At 33.8% G+C, this 17,982-nt stretch overlaps 1 protein-coding gene across 1 annotated transcript; it reads right to left on the bottom strand.

The window, feature by feature from the left end:
• Positions 1 to 119: 119 nt before the first annotated feature.
• Positions 120 to 9,234, bottom strand: LOC124357702 (39S ribosomal protein L41, mitochondrial). The gene is made up of 3 exons (XM_046809709.1): positions 8,834 to 9,234; positions 5,458 to 5,558; positions 120 to 447 (listed from the first exon to the last, which is right to left on the bottom strand). The coding sequence occupies exons 1-3, from the start codon at positions 9,000 to 9,002 to the stop codon at positions 184 to 186; spliced, it is 534 nt and encodes a 177-aa protein (XP_046665665.1). The 5' UTR covers positions 9,003 to 9,234; the 3' UTR covers positions 120 to 183.
• Between the last annotated feature and the right edge of the window lie 8,748 nt (positions 9,235 to 17,982).

The raw sequence follows: 17,982 nt of genomic DNA, 5'->3' as shown, positions 1-17,982 counted from the left end.
AACAAATAGCCTTACCATAGATACTAATTATTATATGACGTAACTCACTGCAAATTCATCATTTCCAGGCTACACAAGACAGGACTACTGGACTGGGATAAAGACAATATTCCAACTACTATGTGTTAACAAAGTTTAATACTAAATTTAATCATAGTATGATTGACTATTATACTAGTGATACTAGTAACGTAATGCATAATCATTTATTTCTCTTGGGCTTCTCTCTCCATACACATCTGAACCAGTTTGTCTCACTTTAAGTTTTGCTTCCTCAGGAGTCAAAGCTTCTTCAGGGCTGGGTTCCTTTGGGGATCCGTCTTCATTTAGTTTTCCTTCTTTAAAATCTTTGGCAATCTTGTCTCTATATACAGCTATGAATAGGTCTTGAGCAGTGAATTCAGGTTGAGAAAAGTCTTCGACACGGTATGAAACATATGGTTTCAACTGCAAATACAGGTTTAATTAGGAGAAAGACATAACCATAGTTTTAATACTTTGATTATCAGTATCATGAAGGTAAAGATAGAATGTCACACTTGATTACTTACAAGTGAAAAACTGAAGTCAGTAATTAAAGCAGTGGTAAGTAAATACAGCAAAAAAAATATATATATATATATATTGGACAAAAATATTTTCTGAAAATTATTTTACAATGAAACTATTAAAAATTCTTTGAAGTTCGTTTTTACAATAGAAGGAAACAGGATTTTTCCAGACATTTGTCATCGTTTAGTGATACAAAAAAATCAGTAACATTACGTTTCGAGATCTGCAATCTCTTAGTAAGTTAAATAACTAACCTAACACATAACTACAACCTAGATTAAATTAAATCATACCAGAATATGTTGCCTATTTCAATGAAACATTTACGTAATAATTTATTCTGTGTATAACAATGATGTAATGAGTAAAACAACCACCGGAAGGTCTAAGCCTTTATCAGGACATCATATTTTATGAGTTTCTTTAACTAAGGTAAGTATTTCAGAAGAGATAAAAGTAAAACTGAATAATGGAGCACTGCTTCCAAATAGTTAAATTTGTTATGTTTACAAAAACATACTTTTTGTTATCTTCACTGTGTCAGAGCTGGGATGCAATTGATGCTTAGAAAGAACCTGCATCACATGTTCCACAGCCAGGAGCTTATGACTGGAATGTTGTACAGTGTCCAATCTCTTTATTTTAAGGAAAACCTAAAGCATAACTCAGCCAAGACTTTTTCCTGTTGACTTAACATATTGGAGATAAGTTCTACCCTGAAGTCTGATATGCGATGGAGGTAAAGAGAACAGTGGCCAAATTGACTTGTATGTAGGTGAATAGTCTATATGAGCATCACAGAAACTTTGTCAAAACTTGCCTCCTACACATCACTCCTTCCTCTATCGTAATTATGCAATGACAAAGAGGGGAGCATGTATCGTCTTCAAGACTTGAAAGTCTGCATGCAGCATTATCAACGTAATACAAGATGATATTTTTCAATTAATTTTCTCTCTTATTGACAAATATGTTTTTAATAATCCATTCCTTCTATACATACATTGCTTAAATTGAAGAACTAGAGTTGGCAGACCTGTAACCTCCAGTGATTATGGGGGTATGGATTACAGTACTTATCAATAGAAAGAAGGATTTGGAGGGGGGGCCTCGCCCAATAAAATTTGGCTGCAGTCTCTAAACAGTGCTTGAGAAACCATTTCTGATATGGAAGAGAAAGTTTGCAGCACAAACCACAAGCGTTTATTTTTCCCGAGAGAGGTACCAGAACACTGCCTTGATGAGTTCTGATTCAAACTGCAACATAATATATGTGTGTGGGTTTTATATATAAATATATAAATGATGTTGCAGTTTCTCTAGTTCAATATAAATCAAGAACTAGTATTTTCCAAAAGAAGTTGACCCCTAATTTGTTCCCTGCAGAAAGTTTTTAATTAATATTTACGGTTTTTTTTGCTTCAAAATAAGGGAAGATTACCATATTTGACCTTATTACAATTTGCAATATTAAAATGAAATGAGCTGAAACATATCCAAAATCTGCTTATTTTCTTTACTTTAAAAATTAGGGATCCAAAATATTTTTTAATGACTGAATTAATTGTTGTTGAAGAAGGTGCAGAGTATTAAGATATATTTTCCTATTATAGTTTCTCACCGTAGAACAATCTATTCGACACATATATTTTGTCGTAACAGCTTGCTACATCAGAAGTAAGATTCCCTTCCAGATCACATAAAAAGTATAGAGAATCAGGATTGCTTTCCTTCAGCTATTAAAGACTTGTTGTAGTGGATGGCCCCGATTGTGGGGCCTCATTAGTCATTACCAATAGGCTTGCTTATTGGTAGGAGGAATAATTGTATGTGTATAGAGGCATTAATTAAAACTGGATTAATAGTACTATAATCTTATCATCTCCTGAGCTCTTATATTTACCCTCTAAAAACATTCCATTTTGAAGATATTCCAAAATTTATAATACTAAACGAAGGTGTTACAATCAATCTATAATCTGTAATGTAATCTTTACAATCAATCTTGTACAATGTAATCTTTTGATTGTTATGAAAAATTTTATGACGGTAAAGTACGTACCGTCATAAATCAAAGAGGCATAGTGGGGCTAAGACTTCTCGTAACCATAATGTGATTTACTCTACTCAAGTCAGTATGGCAATGGCCGTGCACAGAGCTATAGATAGTGGAGTCAACTACATACAGTATTAAGAATATGTATATTAATGTTGCCTTCTCTTCTTTTAGGAACTCTAATGCTAACAAAAATAAAAATTGAATTATAAATCATAAATTATCCCTAGATTATACTTTTTTGTCAAGTCTCCAGAACTTAGTATTAATATACTATTAAAGTGAATTACATACCAAGTATTGAAAGTGCAGTAACATATGGTAACCCGCAGTATGTTTGCTGTTAATGAATAGGCCTATGTGTACTCATTGACAAATATTTGTGTTTATTTACAAAATTTGTGATTGTATTTTTAACTTTTTATAAATTTGAAAAAATCACATGATGGAACTATAATAGGCCTTGATATAAAAATATCAATAAAGAATAGGTTTGTAAATGCGCTCACTTAACAGAAGGATATAAGGATATAGAAGAGCATATTGATGTTTTATGAATTTGTTTGAACTCATCAGCCTGTTGAATTCATGGTCATGTGATCAGAGAATAGAATAGAATATATTTTATTGCATTGACAATACAGGGTGTTTGAAAAGTATGGGTACGGCTTAATATTTTAAAAAACCCATAGGAGATAACATCTATAAACTTTGCCACAGTGTCATATAACTATGTAAATTATTTTTTCTTGCTATTACCATGACATGCCAACCATGGGGGGACGGCCGCCCACAGAGGAAAACTTGGAAATCTTAAATTGAAGCATGGGTCGAGTGATACCTCATTTGAAAGAGCTCACTTAGTAGAGTTGAATGCCGCAAACCGCATCTCAAAAGGTTTATCCAATCAGAAATGGCGGGTTGTTTTAGGTACACATTGTGAAGTACATTATGAGCTGCCATTTCTGACTGGATCGTCGTATTCTGATGCGGTAGGCGGCGTTTCACTCTACTAACCAATGTGTTTTCACTAACTTTTTTTAATTAGCAAATTATGTCATACATTTATAACACAATAAATACCGATGTTTTTTAGTTTTATTTATTATACATATACATTGTATTGCAATAGTCAATAATACCAATTTTTTACGGTATTTATCTTAAAAACTAAATCCATTCACTCGACTTTCCATACAGTTGCACGCAGGCACATATTCATACACATACAAAAAAACAAAATTCATAATTCGTGGGATCAACCCCCAGGATTGCAACACGCCGCGGAATATCAATCCCAAGTGTGCTCCATAAACTCGCCAACTGAGTAAAAAGCACAAGACACCAGGTAGTGTTTTAATTGGGTTTTTACATTTTTTTTGGATTTGTTTCTAAATTTAGTGTTTTCAGCGAGATTGTTAATGAATTTGATCCCAGCTTGAGAAGGCAGGGCGTTCAAATGCTGCTGTTCTATGCTGTCGGGCTCGAAAGCGCCCCCGAGCTCTTGTCTCGTATTTGTGTATATCACTGCCCTGCATCAATATACACTGAAATTGACAGTAAAAATGAAGTCTCTAAAATATACAAGCTGGGTAGAGTTAGCAAGTTGAGCTCCCTGAAGGCACTTCGACATGACTCTCTGTTGTTCAATTTTGCGATGATTCGAACAGCTTTTTTCTGCAGTCTGAATACTCTTTCCAAGTTTGATATGTCACAACTGCCCCACAGAGAAATTCCGTACAACAGGTATGGAAATATTAATCCATATTAAGACATCAGACGTACAAAACTTTGATAAATTTCGAAGGACAAAAATTCCAGTTGCCAATTTAGCACATACACTTTCAATGTGAACTTTCCAGGTTAACCCTTTATCTAGGTGTATTCCTAGAAAATTTAGCAGAATCAGTTTCTTCCAGAACAATGTTATCCATCATTACTGTTGGGGTTTCATAAGTATTCAACCCACGTAAACAGAAGTTGATGTAATTTGTCTTTTCATGATTAGTTTTGAGATTATTTACCAGAACATTCTGAATGCAGGAATTAAGATCAATGAAGGTTTGAATCTCCAATGAAGTTAGAGAATCAGCCCGGAAACAGAGAGTCGTGTCATCTGCGTATTGAATGATTTTCCCATACAAGGCTGACACATGGATATTATTCACATAAATCAAGAAAAGGACAGGACCCAAGATTGATCCCTGTGGGACTCCTTGGTATATTCTAATAGTACTTGATACTGCATTCTGGACCTGAACACATTGACTTCTACTGCTCAAGTATGAGTGGAGCCACTGCGTGTGCTGTCCCTCGTACACCACAGCCTTCCAGCTTGTGTAGCAATATACCATGATTAACAGTATCAAACGCTTTTGAGAGATCAAGAAAGACACTGAGCATTCTTTGGTGTGTCTCAAAGCCTTCCACAATAAAGTCTACAAGTTGTGTGATTGCTCCAAAAGTTGATCTTCCTGGTCTGAAACCAAATTGTAAGATCAGACAAAATTTTGTGTTTGTCAAGAAAATTAAGAAGTCGGTCCAGGAACAGTTTTTCAAAAATTTTGCTAAAAAACAGGTAAAATTGAAATTGGTCGATAGTTATCCGCTAACTTTGGATCGCCTTTTTTGAAAACAGGTACGACTTTTGCCAATTGGAGTGCGGATGGGAATGTGCCAGTTTCGAAAGAAAACATTTATGATTTTTGTCAATGGGCTTAATATGTGCTGATAACATTGTTTTATGTGTCACTAGAGAAAGTGACATCACTATCAAATACAATATCCACGAACTTCATTATAAACAAATATACAAGGCGTATAGGGCAGAATATGAGCACATAACTTACCTTGAAGTCAGTCAAGTCTGGCACAATAATTTCTGGAATCATCTCAGGCACTTCAATAAATTTCTTGCCATCTTTATAGCCAGTTTCTCTTTGTCCATACTCTGCAAATATTTTTGTTGTATTTTAGCGTACATTTATTATTTATTTAAAACTTTAAACTGCTTGGATAAATAAATACATTATAATAATAGCCACATGCCTTTGCAATTCTGTGTTTTGTAAAAGGTATCCCCTATAGAACCTTTAGCATATTGAACAAACAAACTCAAAAATTCATTTTTTCCATTTATATTAATTAATGCACTGCAGCTTAAAATTTTGGTAAGATGGTAACAAACATTAAAATAAAATACCTACCATTTATACTTGGTTCAAAAATATCACGTACCTTGTTCATCTCGCAGAAAGGTCATTTTAAAAGTGGCTGAGAGTTAATGGTAAATAGGGATACAAGAAATTTATTTACTTAATGTAATTATCCTTGCAACATAACAGTTGGTGTACAATTGAGCATCTTAAAACTTATTCAACAACTTATAAATGTAGCCTACATTTTATAGTCAACGCATATTTAAACATTTAGTTTCCCTATAATAATTTTTTTTATTATTAATTAGTACCTTAACAACAATCAGTTGTACTCAATAACGATTTACTAACCTTTTCCAAGCATGCATTTTTATTTTAATGGAATTTACAAATAATACTTGTATCCTAACACCCCTTGTCATCTCAAAACATACTGAAGGTAGTGATGTTATGAAAATGTACATTTACTAGCTGTCAAATCCATTAGTCTGACAAATGGTATTATTATTTTTCAAACTTTCTGGAATTGTTCTTAGATGTATGTGAAGCGGTAATAAAAACATATTTGGCAAAAACAATATTTTCAAGCAATTATTCTGATAAATAAAAACAGCTGGCAATAACTGCAGTATAATATGATCCAACATTAGAATGATCGATTATATCGAATCATCAATATTCATGAGTAAAGAATCCTTGATAAAACTAAACACCAAATTATGTTATAGGTATTTTTAATTCCAGAATAAAAAAGTAATAATGTTATGGTGAATAAAAAACAATCTAACCTAAATCTATTTACAAAATATAACAAACGGAACAGTATAACATTTACTTACTTCTTACTATTTTGAAGGATAAACGTGTCTGACACGAATAAAACATGTACATAACCATTGTACTTGCTGTCATTACAGATGGGCAGTATTAGTGTCAGTAACAGGTAATTAAGTGGTAATCTATTACTGGGACGTTGTTACTTCAGTAACAGATGGGCTGAATAATTTGGTGTTGTCATAAAAATTTTCTTGTTTTAAGTGTATTCGGTAACCAGTATGTGAGCCGAGACCATTTCGTACAAGCAATGAGGCTGGGAATGGAAATTTAACACTATGAAGAAATGTTAATATGCGATATAAGTAGGTTAAAATTGTAAATACGTTACTTGTAATACCAAAATTAAATAAAACCTTTACAAGCACTCGCTTGATCTGAGCTTAAGTGGAGCTTTGGGTAATATCTTGAGGGATGTTTTTCTTATTTTGCCAGAATTGCGGACTGCCACTAAAGCCCGCACTGATGGCCAGGGACATTTCTGATCGGTATTTTCCCGACCTCATATCACGTCAAAGATTGTATGTGATCTGACGTCGGAGAAGTTGAACGATCTGGAACATGATCTGAACCATCAGTGCAGGTTTCACAGCCACCCCAAACTTTTGGCGAAATAAGAAAAACATCTCTCGAGACAGTACTCAAATTCAAGCTTATATCTCGTGAGTGCTTATAAATGTTATCTTTAACTTTTTATACTTAAAATATGTAGCTACAGTATAGTAAAAGGCCATTACCACAATAGAATCATATATATGATTATCTAAACTATAGAAACAAAAATGTTTACACGAATTACGTTATATAAAAACTATATAGCCTATGTTGTGTATCTATAAAATGTAACAAACAAAACAGTTTAACATTCAGTTATTTTTTACTGTTTTTAAGGATATACTATGATTCTATTGTGGTGGTGGCCTCTTATTATACTGCAGCCAAATATGTATGTATGTATGTACAGCCTAATAACAAATAGTAGATAAGGACTTTGTAGTATCTAATAATTGTGTTGTAGTGAAAATTTGGATTAACCCATTTATAAGTTTATTAGTCAGTTAGACTAATAAACTTATAAAGTAAGACTTTGTAATCAGTTAGTTAAAAGTTTTGTACACTAACATAATAGCACGGTAACATGTTACTGGAACGTAATACCTTAAACACATTAATTTGTAATAGGTTGACAAACAACAGTATTTCCTGTCAAGCGGCCAGTACTCAAATACCATTTACAAACAATTGTGTGAATTAATTTGGAACAAAAATGTCGAACTGAATTACGTTAAAGACTTACTAAGTTTGAGGTGTGTAGTACTTACAATTACTTAACAGGGTAAACATGTCTGACGTCCAGCATTTAAATTGTTTTTGTCATGATTCGATATTATCAATCATTTGAGTGTTCGACAGTTATGATACTGCAGCCCTGGCAATGATTAATTATGAATATCTAGTTCAAATGTTTTTATATTCGATAGTTTAGATATTTCTAATTGATAGTTGATTGGATTGTGTTAGTATTAGGGGAGACTTTAATAAGCAGCCTACACTCATTATTCAATTGCTGTTATCGAACAATTCGATATAATATCCCACTTCGATATGTAAAAATCACATACAATAAGAGTTAATAACCATAACAAGAAGAATCTTGTACATTACAATTTTAAGAACATAAATTTAACAATAACATTACAAAACAAACTATGGCCTAGACTTAGATATCAAAGAAACCTTACAATATTACAACTTGCCCAGCATCAATGAGTAACCGCTTTTGTGAAATGGAGGAACGGATTCTTCGTATGGGTTACCAGGAGCCAAATCCAGATGTTGAAGCCACTTAAACAGTCACTTGTGAGAAATATCTCACATATTTTCCTCATATTCATCGCTATTTTCAAAGTTTACAAATATTAGTTACTTCTTACTGTTTATTGTTTACATTAAATTTACTATAACTAATAAGTTCAAATCATATGCTAAGTTCAAATCATATGCTAAGTTCAATCAGTTGTATTATCGAATTATTCCTACGGATAAAAACAATCGAACCATTCGATAATAACAATTGAATAAAAAGTGTAGGCAGCTTATTAAAGTCTACCATTAGTATTATACTGCAGCCTTATTAACATATATCAACATGTTATTAAAATAATTTACCAGATAGTATCTAGACCTAATATAAATAAAAGTTAAAATAGGCTAGTTTATGTTAGTGACTTACTATACAGTGGAGGCATATTTGGTGGTGGGTCCGTTTTCATTTTCTCCTTAAAAGCTTTAGTTCCTCGATTATGTAGAATAAACTTTCTAAAATTCCTTTTACCATAGCACAAAGATGTAGTTGAAAATGTTCTGTGAAGAATCAAAACAATCCCTTTTGAAGAAGACATATTTGAAATTTGAAGACAGGAAATTACTAGTTCTAGTAACAGGATAGACAACTAGGCCGATTTACCAATTTTCAAAAACTGTAATCATAACTCACAATTCGTTGAAAAGATTATTAGTACCTTTTGCCTTAAACCTTAACCTCACTTTAAATACCTATCCATATAACAACTACTTATTATACCGAAACTGTCCATACAGTGTCCAGTGTCCACCCACAAAAGAAAAATCAACACAATCTCCTAAAAAAAAATGTAAACAGCTGTGTTTGTGGTGTTAAAAATACATGTTTTCTGAGAACAAGATCTGTGGTGTTTTGATATCTAAATGGAAACCAGAGACAGTAATATTATAATAGTAGTATTATTGATGAAAATGATTCAATTTTTTAATTGTATTGAGGGAGAATATCCGGTAACAAAGTCTAATCGTTGTAGATCTGGGATAGCAACGTGAGGTACACAAGCCACTTATTGCCCTCAACTTGCCTAAAGATTTTAGTGTCATAAAAACGAAATTCCACAAAAATTATGTTTAAATAACCAAAATATTGTTTGCATTCAATCAAAGGAGCCAAGCAGGGCTTTGACATTCAAAGTGTTACAAAAGAGCTGGATAATTTTAATCTTAATCACATAACCCGAACCGTTATAACTTCTGATGGTTGTCCTTTGGCTGAAAAAATAGAGGCGTTATTGTTTTGATTCACAAAACGTAAGGATAACATGCTTAGATGCATTATCATTGCATGATACATCAACAATATTTGTGTGCCAGAACAAAACAATAAAATAAATATTCTTATTGAAACTGCAATACCCATAAGATTCCAACCACTTAAACATAGACATTTTCAAAACTTGTTGGCTAAGATATATTTAAGTTATGGAGCTTGTTTTCTATTGATCGTGGCTTTCTCTATAAAATGTAATAGAAAGGGGTTTCAAACTGAATTAATTAATCAGAACTTTTTATTATAAGCAAAGGAGACTCTGGCGATATGTTCATTGCCCTAATAACAAGAAAACGTTTTATTTTGCTTGTTTTCTTGGATTATATTTCTAGTCAGTATATTTCTTGAGATTCTTTTTAAAGTATGTTTTTATTTTTTTACCCTCTACCTGATTATGTGGCCCTAAGGCTCAATGAAAAATCTAAAACGGCTTTCTGACTTTCTAAAGCAGAATTACACAATTAAAATCTAGGTAATAGCTTTCACACTCAGCAACCTTACTCCTAGAATCCTACCATTGAGATATTTGATGTAATCACTGGTCGTTAGTTTGGCGTTAGACTTTGGTGTTGGGGAGAAGTGTGAACGTTATTTTTATTCATATTATTATTTTAAGATACTTGGTATCAATCTTACAAACTTTAACTGTCACTGGATTTGAGTTTAAATGATTTTTTACAGATTTCTCATTATAATTGTATTTTAATATGTAAATTTCAAAATAGAGTATCTGCGGCCACAATAAAAAAATTTCCCTAGTTTGAACAATGCCGGTTATAATGTTGGTATACTTTAAATAATATTTATTATAATAATAATTAAAATCTAGCAAGAAGCGGAAGGTGAAATGGTACTAAAATTATCTTTTTCATGTATTACAACACAAGTTCTAACAACGAATTCTATGAACAATTTTAAGAGACACGTTTTTGTTTCCAGGTGTAACTTTTTTACAGTTTTATCATGGTTTGAATATGGGAAGAACTTCTTGTACTGTTAAACCTTGTATAATAAGCATTTAACAATGTTTTGTTTACCGAATCTGTCTAGGCAGCTGGCAGCGGTCGAAAACCATCCCTCAAGATGTTAGATACCGGTACCAATCAACAAACAAAAATTTCACAAAGGGTCTGGTTATTGTTTTTGACATGATTTCCCTTCACAAACTACTTATTTAGACTTGTTAACTGCCCTGGCATACTATATGAAATTAACTTCTGGCTGTCATCCAGAACCCTTCAACGGACCTATTCTGCAGACACCAATATACAAGACAGTAGGCTATAAGTCTAGTCCTTTGGCGAGGATGCTGTTTCGAAGGAATGACCGTCTGCCGAGAAATAAGACTTCTTCAATGACAGCATTGCCTCTACAAAAAGAAAAATGCTGCAAACGCCCCAATTTGGAAAAGGGTTGCGTAGCTTTTACCCAGAATAGAATAGAATGGAATATTTATCTTCAATACGTTTTATATAGTCTGATGAGTGGCTAAAAGAATTTTTGTTTGTTTGTGTGAAGTTGTTATATATTGTTTTATTATTTTGAAGAGATTATTAATATTTATTGTCAGTGTCACTATATGGTCGTTATGAAAAGTATCATAGTTAATGCTTATAGTTATATATTTATGTAGTTTATGTATTGTTGTTGCATTGCTTTGGAAATAGCTATGCTGGTTAAGCTATGTCTACACTTGTGCGTTTTTCATGCGTTATGGTGCATGCGTCATGTTGAAAGTGAAGGACACGCAACGCATGCGCTTGTTTACATCTTAAGAGTTGCAAGCTCGAATTTTTGTGTTGAATATATGACAAGAATACTAATCCTGTTGGGGATTTTTCTGTTCATATCATGAGTCATCTCGTAGTCAGTTTATCTTTCACAACAGTTTATTTTTATCATATAGCATACTTCACTGACTGTATTGAAACACGAAATAAATACATCAAGCACATGAATAAATCTCCTGTAACAAGTAATCAGGCTGTCCTCCTCCGTAGACTAATGGTTATAGTCTCGGCTCTCTAACAGGGAGAGATCACGAGTTCATATCCCGCGGAGGGCCAATAATGTATAGACACGAAACAGTGTGTGTACTTTGAAAATAAACCAGTGTACATCGAAGCCTATATAGCTGAAGCTTAGGCTTAAAAGAGAACAAAAAAATTAATCAGGCGTGATAGCTCATTTGATTTCTGGAAAAATCGCATCACGGGAAAACGTGTATACCGTATCTGATTTTGTGATTTTTGATCCAATCAGTCTTAGGATTGTATCAAAGTTGGATTTTGAAATTTGAGGCAAAATTGTGAAAAGGACTTTTACACAAACATATTTCTCGCATAATTTGATAGTTACTTTTATTCTAATGGTCCTTCATACATGATCTTCTAGTATTCCTTTTTCTACTTTTTATCACTACATAAGCCTCATTTATCGTGAGAAATTCACTCAAGTTAGTTAAATCTGTTGCACGAAACTGATGAAAAATGTTGACAGAGAAAACTCTTTCAATAAGTACATGCGTTGAAACATGCAATTAAAGGCAAGATGAAAGGATTATTGAATTGGAAGTTGAATTGAAAAATGCACAAGTGTAGACATAGCTTTATGTTATCAATAGTATTATGTTGCTTGATTTGTTATGTAGTGGTAGTGCTAATAACTTGCTTTTCTAAAGAGTAGTTTGATTTAATTGTTTGCACCAACAATTCATAACATTGTTTGGTTTAGTCATTGTAACCCATACCATAATTTTTTAATGTCATAATAGTAAAACCATTTGTAATATGTGGGTACGGTGATATGACCTCCTTATACAGATTTGCTCAAAGAGAGAAATCACAGGAATTATTGTACAGTTATAAAATAGTACATATATTGAGACTGGATGACGCGGTTATGTCCAATATTAATTCAACGTGTGGAATGTGACGTATTGTACTCCTCTGTTCAATGCTTACACAGGTTATTCACCGGACTTTTTCTTTGATGCCGTCGTATACGGTACTGTGCCAGATGCCATATTGATGGCTGGTATAAACAAGCTTGATACTAATAAGATATGTGGTTCTGATTCGATACCACTTAGTGTCATTAAATTTTACAAAAAACATTACGGCTAAATCACGATTTTTATGATTACAGCCTTTGCTAAAAGGAAACAACTTGATGCAATTTCTAGGATTTTTCGAAGCCACTTAACAGCCACAGCCAACTACTGGTGAAACTGAAAGCTTATACAGTAGTGTGTGATCTACATGACTGGTTATCTGGCATGGTTAGAAACTTGTGGTGTGTGGAGGGGAAGGATTTTACAGGGCTATCTCAGAAGATCTTATTGAAACATCAAATGTTCCTTCAGGCAAACATCTTAATTAATTGCTCTATTGCATCTTAATTAATGACATGTTGGCTTAGGTCATAGCAAATTGCCTTCTATTTACAGGCAGCATGAACATTTTCAGAAATAACAGTGGTACTGATAATTGCTTAGTGGTCCAGGATAGAATGAAGTAATATGGCATTAACGAAGTAAAACTAAATACTGTTAGGTGCTGCTACATGCCTTTCTATAGGACCAAGTCTCCAATTTTAGATTACTGTCTGAGGGAAAGGCACTTACACGATGCTCATTAGTACGAGATATTGGAGTAATGTTTTCCTATTATCTCAACTCTAATTAGCATGTCCGCCAGGTTAGTGCAAGGGCTAAAAGATCACTAAAGTTCTTGAAGATGTCATCTCGCCATTTAACAAAAGCTGTTGCATTGACAAGATTACACTGTACCTATATAGAATTTCACATAAAGTATTTCTCTACAGTATGGTTACCTATCACTTCAGTATCTAACGTGAGCTACAATACATTTACCATAGTTTTGTTTATTTGCTAGAACTTAAGACTAGGATATAGATACAGAGAGGTTCTTGTCCCAGAGTTGAGGGTACTTTCACAATTAGGGTATCTGCTGTGATTATCTTCTCTGGAGGTAAGGCGCAGTGTACAAGATTCTTTTGTAACCTGTGGATTCTCCAAAAGTGATCTAGGGGGACCTAGAGGTCTAGAGAAATCTGTAGGGATAAAATACAATTCTGGTTGTACTCCATATTGCAATCTACATCTTAGATAGTATTGATTGCAGTAATAGTGTTTTCTTCCAATTTCAATTACTTACACCTAAAGGTATTAAGGAACATTTCACTGTATAGTTCCAAGTGATCTCTCTATTGGAGACAAAGAGTATTTTTTTTTTACCTGAAAGGGTGAGATATAGTATAGTGATGATGCTAGGGGTTCTTTCAATGTTTGTCATTCAACTCGAGAACTCTAAAAAGATTCTTTGTATTTTGTGTGACCTCAATTTTGGAGATAAGGTGTAATTGGACTTAAAGCAGCAAGATTGAATGAAGTTCAGAGTAGAAAATTTCTTATCTATATTCATAACTTCACAACATATGGCAGGGCATAATTTCACTCTTTGCTGGATGCCAACGGTTATACATAATAGAACAACGAGATAGTACAAAGTGCAAAAATTGTGTTTTCTTCCAACATCTGGAACTTACCTCACGATAACTTTTTCATGAACATTTTAGTTTTATTCATATTGTTTTGGATGCCCTTCTGTTTTAATTTATTTTGCCCTGAAACTGGCACAAAGACAACCTTAAAACTGTAGGTAATCTCTACGTTGGAGGCTCAATGATGATAGGATGATATGAAACAATCCACTGTTTACGTTATGGGTTTGTGCAACTTCCAATTGTTGGCCAACTATTATATGTCCGGAAGAAGTGTGATCGAATAGAGTACAAATACGGGTAACGGGTTACAAACAAAGTAACGGGTTTCTTCAAAAGCCCGTTACTTATGTAGCTCAAGGATACTAAAAAACATTACATTTTTATGTTATGTTGGAGACTTATTGTAACTCATCATGGACTATCAATAGGATAGCCTATTTGTTCAGATATGGAGTTATCTGTTACTGTTCGTTACTTACCTCATGTATATTTAGGAACATTTCATATTTCGTACGTTTTCATGACCTCATATTGGAGGCCAATTGTATTTTGTTGAAGTAGCAAGATATGGCACGAGTGCACAGTTGAGGATGTTTCTAATGTTCATAACTGACCTCAGGAACATTCCAGTATTTATGTTCTTGTTCCATTATATTTTATGAAATTGACTGCACTGTTTATAGTAAAGAGTATTCTATCCTGGAATACCTGTGTGATTGAGTGTGAAGATAAACATTTCTTTCAATATTCATAACTTATCTCACTGATGCTAGGGAATAAACCTTTGTATAATTAGTGCAATATGTTAGATAGGATGCGGAGAGGGGGATATAATTATATGTATATAAACGGGGTGAGTCAGAAATATGGTAAAATATTTTAAGACGTGATTCTAGAGCTAAAAATAAGAAAAAAATGTTATATAAAGGTAGGTCCGGAAACGCTCCATTATTGAGTAATGGCTGGCGAAAGATTTTGCTTTGTTTTCAGTTCACATTTTGGGTGGCGGAATGTGATCAAGAATAAAAACAAGTTTTGAGTGTTTTTTTTAATAAAAAGTTTAGTTTGGTAAATGTTTGTTTTTGTTGAATTTTTGTGTTTGGAGAAATGTAGAGGTAAAACACGGAAGTACAACAAAGCGATGCACCAGCTGAACGGGCGGCGAGACTCTGCAATCACGTTATCTACTAGACGCTCGACTTTGACCTCTGTCTGAGGATGGGGAGGTGTTTGCGATAAGACAATTCCTGTTTTATATTGACGAAATATTGTTCTACGCGTAATCTAGTAATCCAGTAGAAACGAAATGTGAAATAACGATTCATGTCTGGGTGTGGTCGGTATAATCCCAAAGTACCACAAAATTATATGACATAAATGTAAGATTGGTGTATTTTGTGTTTGGTGGATTGTAGTTACTGTTATTTTGTTTGTAGAACGCATTTGATTTCTAAAATGCCTAGAAGTAATAGAATTTTTAAGAAGAGAAAAAGTGAGTTTTACAAAAAGAAAGTAGTTGTAGAGTGTGAAAGCAATGGTAGTGGTGTTGTTTTGGAAGAAACTGTGGAAGATAGGTTAGTTGAGAGTGAAACAGCCTAGTCCTACGCCGAATAATGAGGACACAGATGATGTTGTTAATGCTTCAAAAGAGAATTAGGTAATATCAGTCAAAATTATAAAAACAACTGACAAGGAGCCTAATTTCCAAAATGATATTGTTGATTTAAAAAAACTTATAAATGTAATTTCTCAAATAGCAGTATGCAAACAGTGTCATCAACCGATCGATTTTAAAATCAAGTATCGTGTAGGACTTTTTTTTCTCGGGGAACTTTTCATGTGAAGGTTGCAATGAAAAGACACTGGCCTCTTATGAAAACTCCTTAGTCTTGAAAAATAGACCTAATGATGATACAAAATTATATGACATAAATGTAAGATTGGTGTATGGCATGCGTACGATTGGCAGAGGCCAGACGGCTGCCGCTACACTATGTGGCGTACTAAATCTGCCCTCTCCTCCATCACGGTTTATGAATTACACACAACTGTTAGGGTCTGTGACTGAAGATGTTTGTTTTAAGATTATGAAGGAAGCAGTAGAAGAATCAGTGATTATAAATGAAGGTAGGAGGGATTTGACAGTAGCCATAGACGGGACATGGCAAAAGCGAGGCCATACATCACAAAATGGTATAATCACTGCAACATCTGTGGATACCGGTAAGGTAATTGATGCAGAGATTTTATCTAAGTATTGTCGTTGTAAAGACAAATTAATTGGACAACATAGTGATAAGTGCAGTGCAAACTATCTGGGAGTAAGCGGAGGCATGGAAGTTGTCGGAGCTCGTGCGATTTTCCATCGGTCCCTACCCACTTACAATGTTCGCTACGTTGAATCTACTTAGGTGATGGGGATTCGAAAGGGTTTTTTAGTGTTGTGGAAAGCAAGCCCTATGGTGATGAGTGCCTGGTGAAAAAACTATAATGCATTGGGCATGTGCAGAAGCGCATGGGGACTCGCCTAAAGAATTTAAAATTAAAAGAGGGAAAAAACAAACAAACCGATGGAAAAACAATAGGCGGTCGGAACAGACTGACTGAAGCTGCCATATTAGCCATACAAAAATACGAGTTATGGTCTAGCAATTCGAAGAAATGCAAGCAATTTAGAAGACATGCGAAAAGCTGTTTGGGCTGAGTATTGCCATTTGCTATCCAGCAATACAAATCCTCAACACGGACTTTGCCCAATAGGGAGTGAAAGTTGGTGCAAGTACCAAAAGGCTATGGCTTGTAATGAAACTTATGACCATTCCAAACATTTTCACCTTCCTGCTGTCATCATGAACAAGATAAAGCCTATTTTTACAGACCTAAGTGCACCTGATTTGCTTCGTAAATGTCTCCACGGTAAGTCACAAAACCCAAATGAGTCCGTAAACCAAGTAATCTGGTCTCGCCTGCCAAAAACTGTCTTTGCTGGCATACACACCTTGCACTTAGGAGTGTATGATGCCATAAGTTCCTTCAATAAAGGAAATATGGCAAAATGTATGGTTTTACAACATCTTGGAATGACTGTTGGACATAATTTTTGTGAAGCAATGAAAAAGCTGGACATAGCTCGCTTACAAAAAGCTCAACGCATGGCTACCGAAGTCGCAAAAAAATCAAGGCAAGCTCGCTCAAGTGCCAAGAGGAAGCTGGAAGATCAGTGGGAAGAGTTGGAGGATCCTGATAACCCTAGTTATGCAGCTGGATGTCATTAATATTATAATAAAGGTCAGTGAATTCACTTATTTGATGTGTGTTGCCTTTAGCTGCAATTTACCGAAAATTTACTTTTTTATCACTTATGTACCTTTTTCTCAAGATCCACTGATCAGATTAACATAAAAAAATACACATGTACTTAAGACCAGTACACACATTTAGAGCGGAAGACATTATAAAAATCTATTTTAAATTTTTATTAAAAAAATTATAATTATAAATTATTTTACAAAAAATTAATAAATTTTTTATTTACAACAAATTAAATAAAAACTTCTTTTTTTTAACTTTGTTCCGCTCTAAATGTTAACAAAGGTCTAAATAGTAGTGTCCTAAAGTTTGATGATGATAGCTTTAAAGGTTTCTGAGAAAAAGGTACATCAAATTGGCCAAATTAACATGGGAAGGATAGGGCATACCGAACCCCCTTAACCAAAATTCAG

The sequence above is a fragment of the Homalodisca vitripennis genome, chromosome 3 (assembly GCF_021130785.1).
Source record: "Homalodisca vitripennis isolate AUS2020 chromosome 3, UT_GWSS_2.1, whole genome shotgun sequence".
Taxonomy (NCBI): Eukaryota; Metazoa; Arthropoda; class Insecta; order Hemiptera; family Cicadellidae; genus Homalodisca; species Homalodisca vitripennis.
Note: the sequence above shows the minus strand (reverse complement) of the source record. Positions and strands in the feature narration are given on the sequence as shown.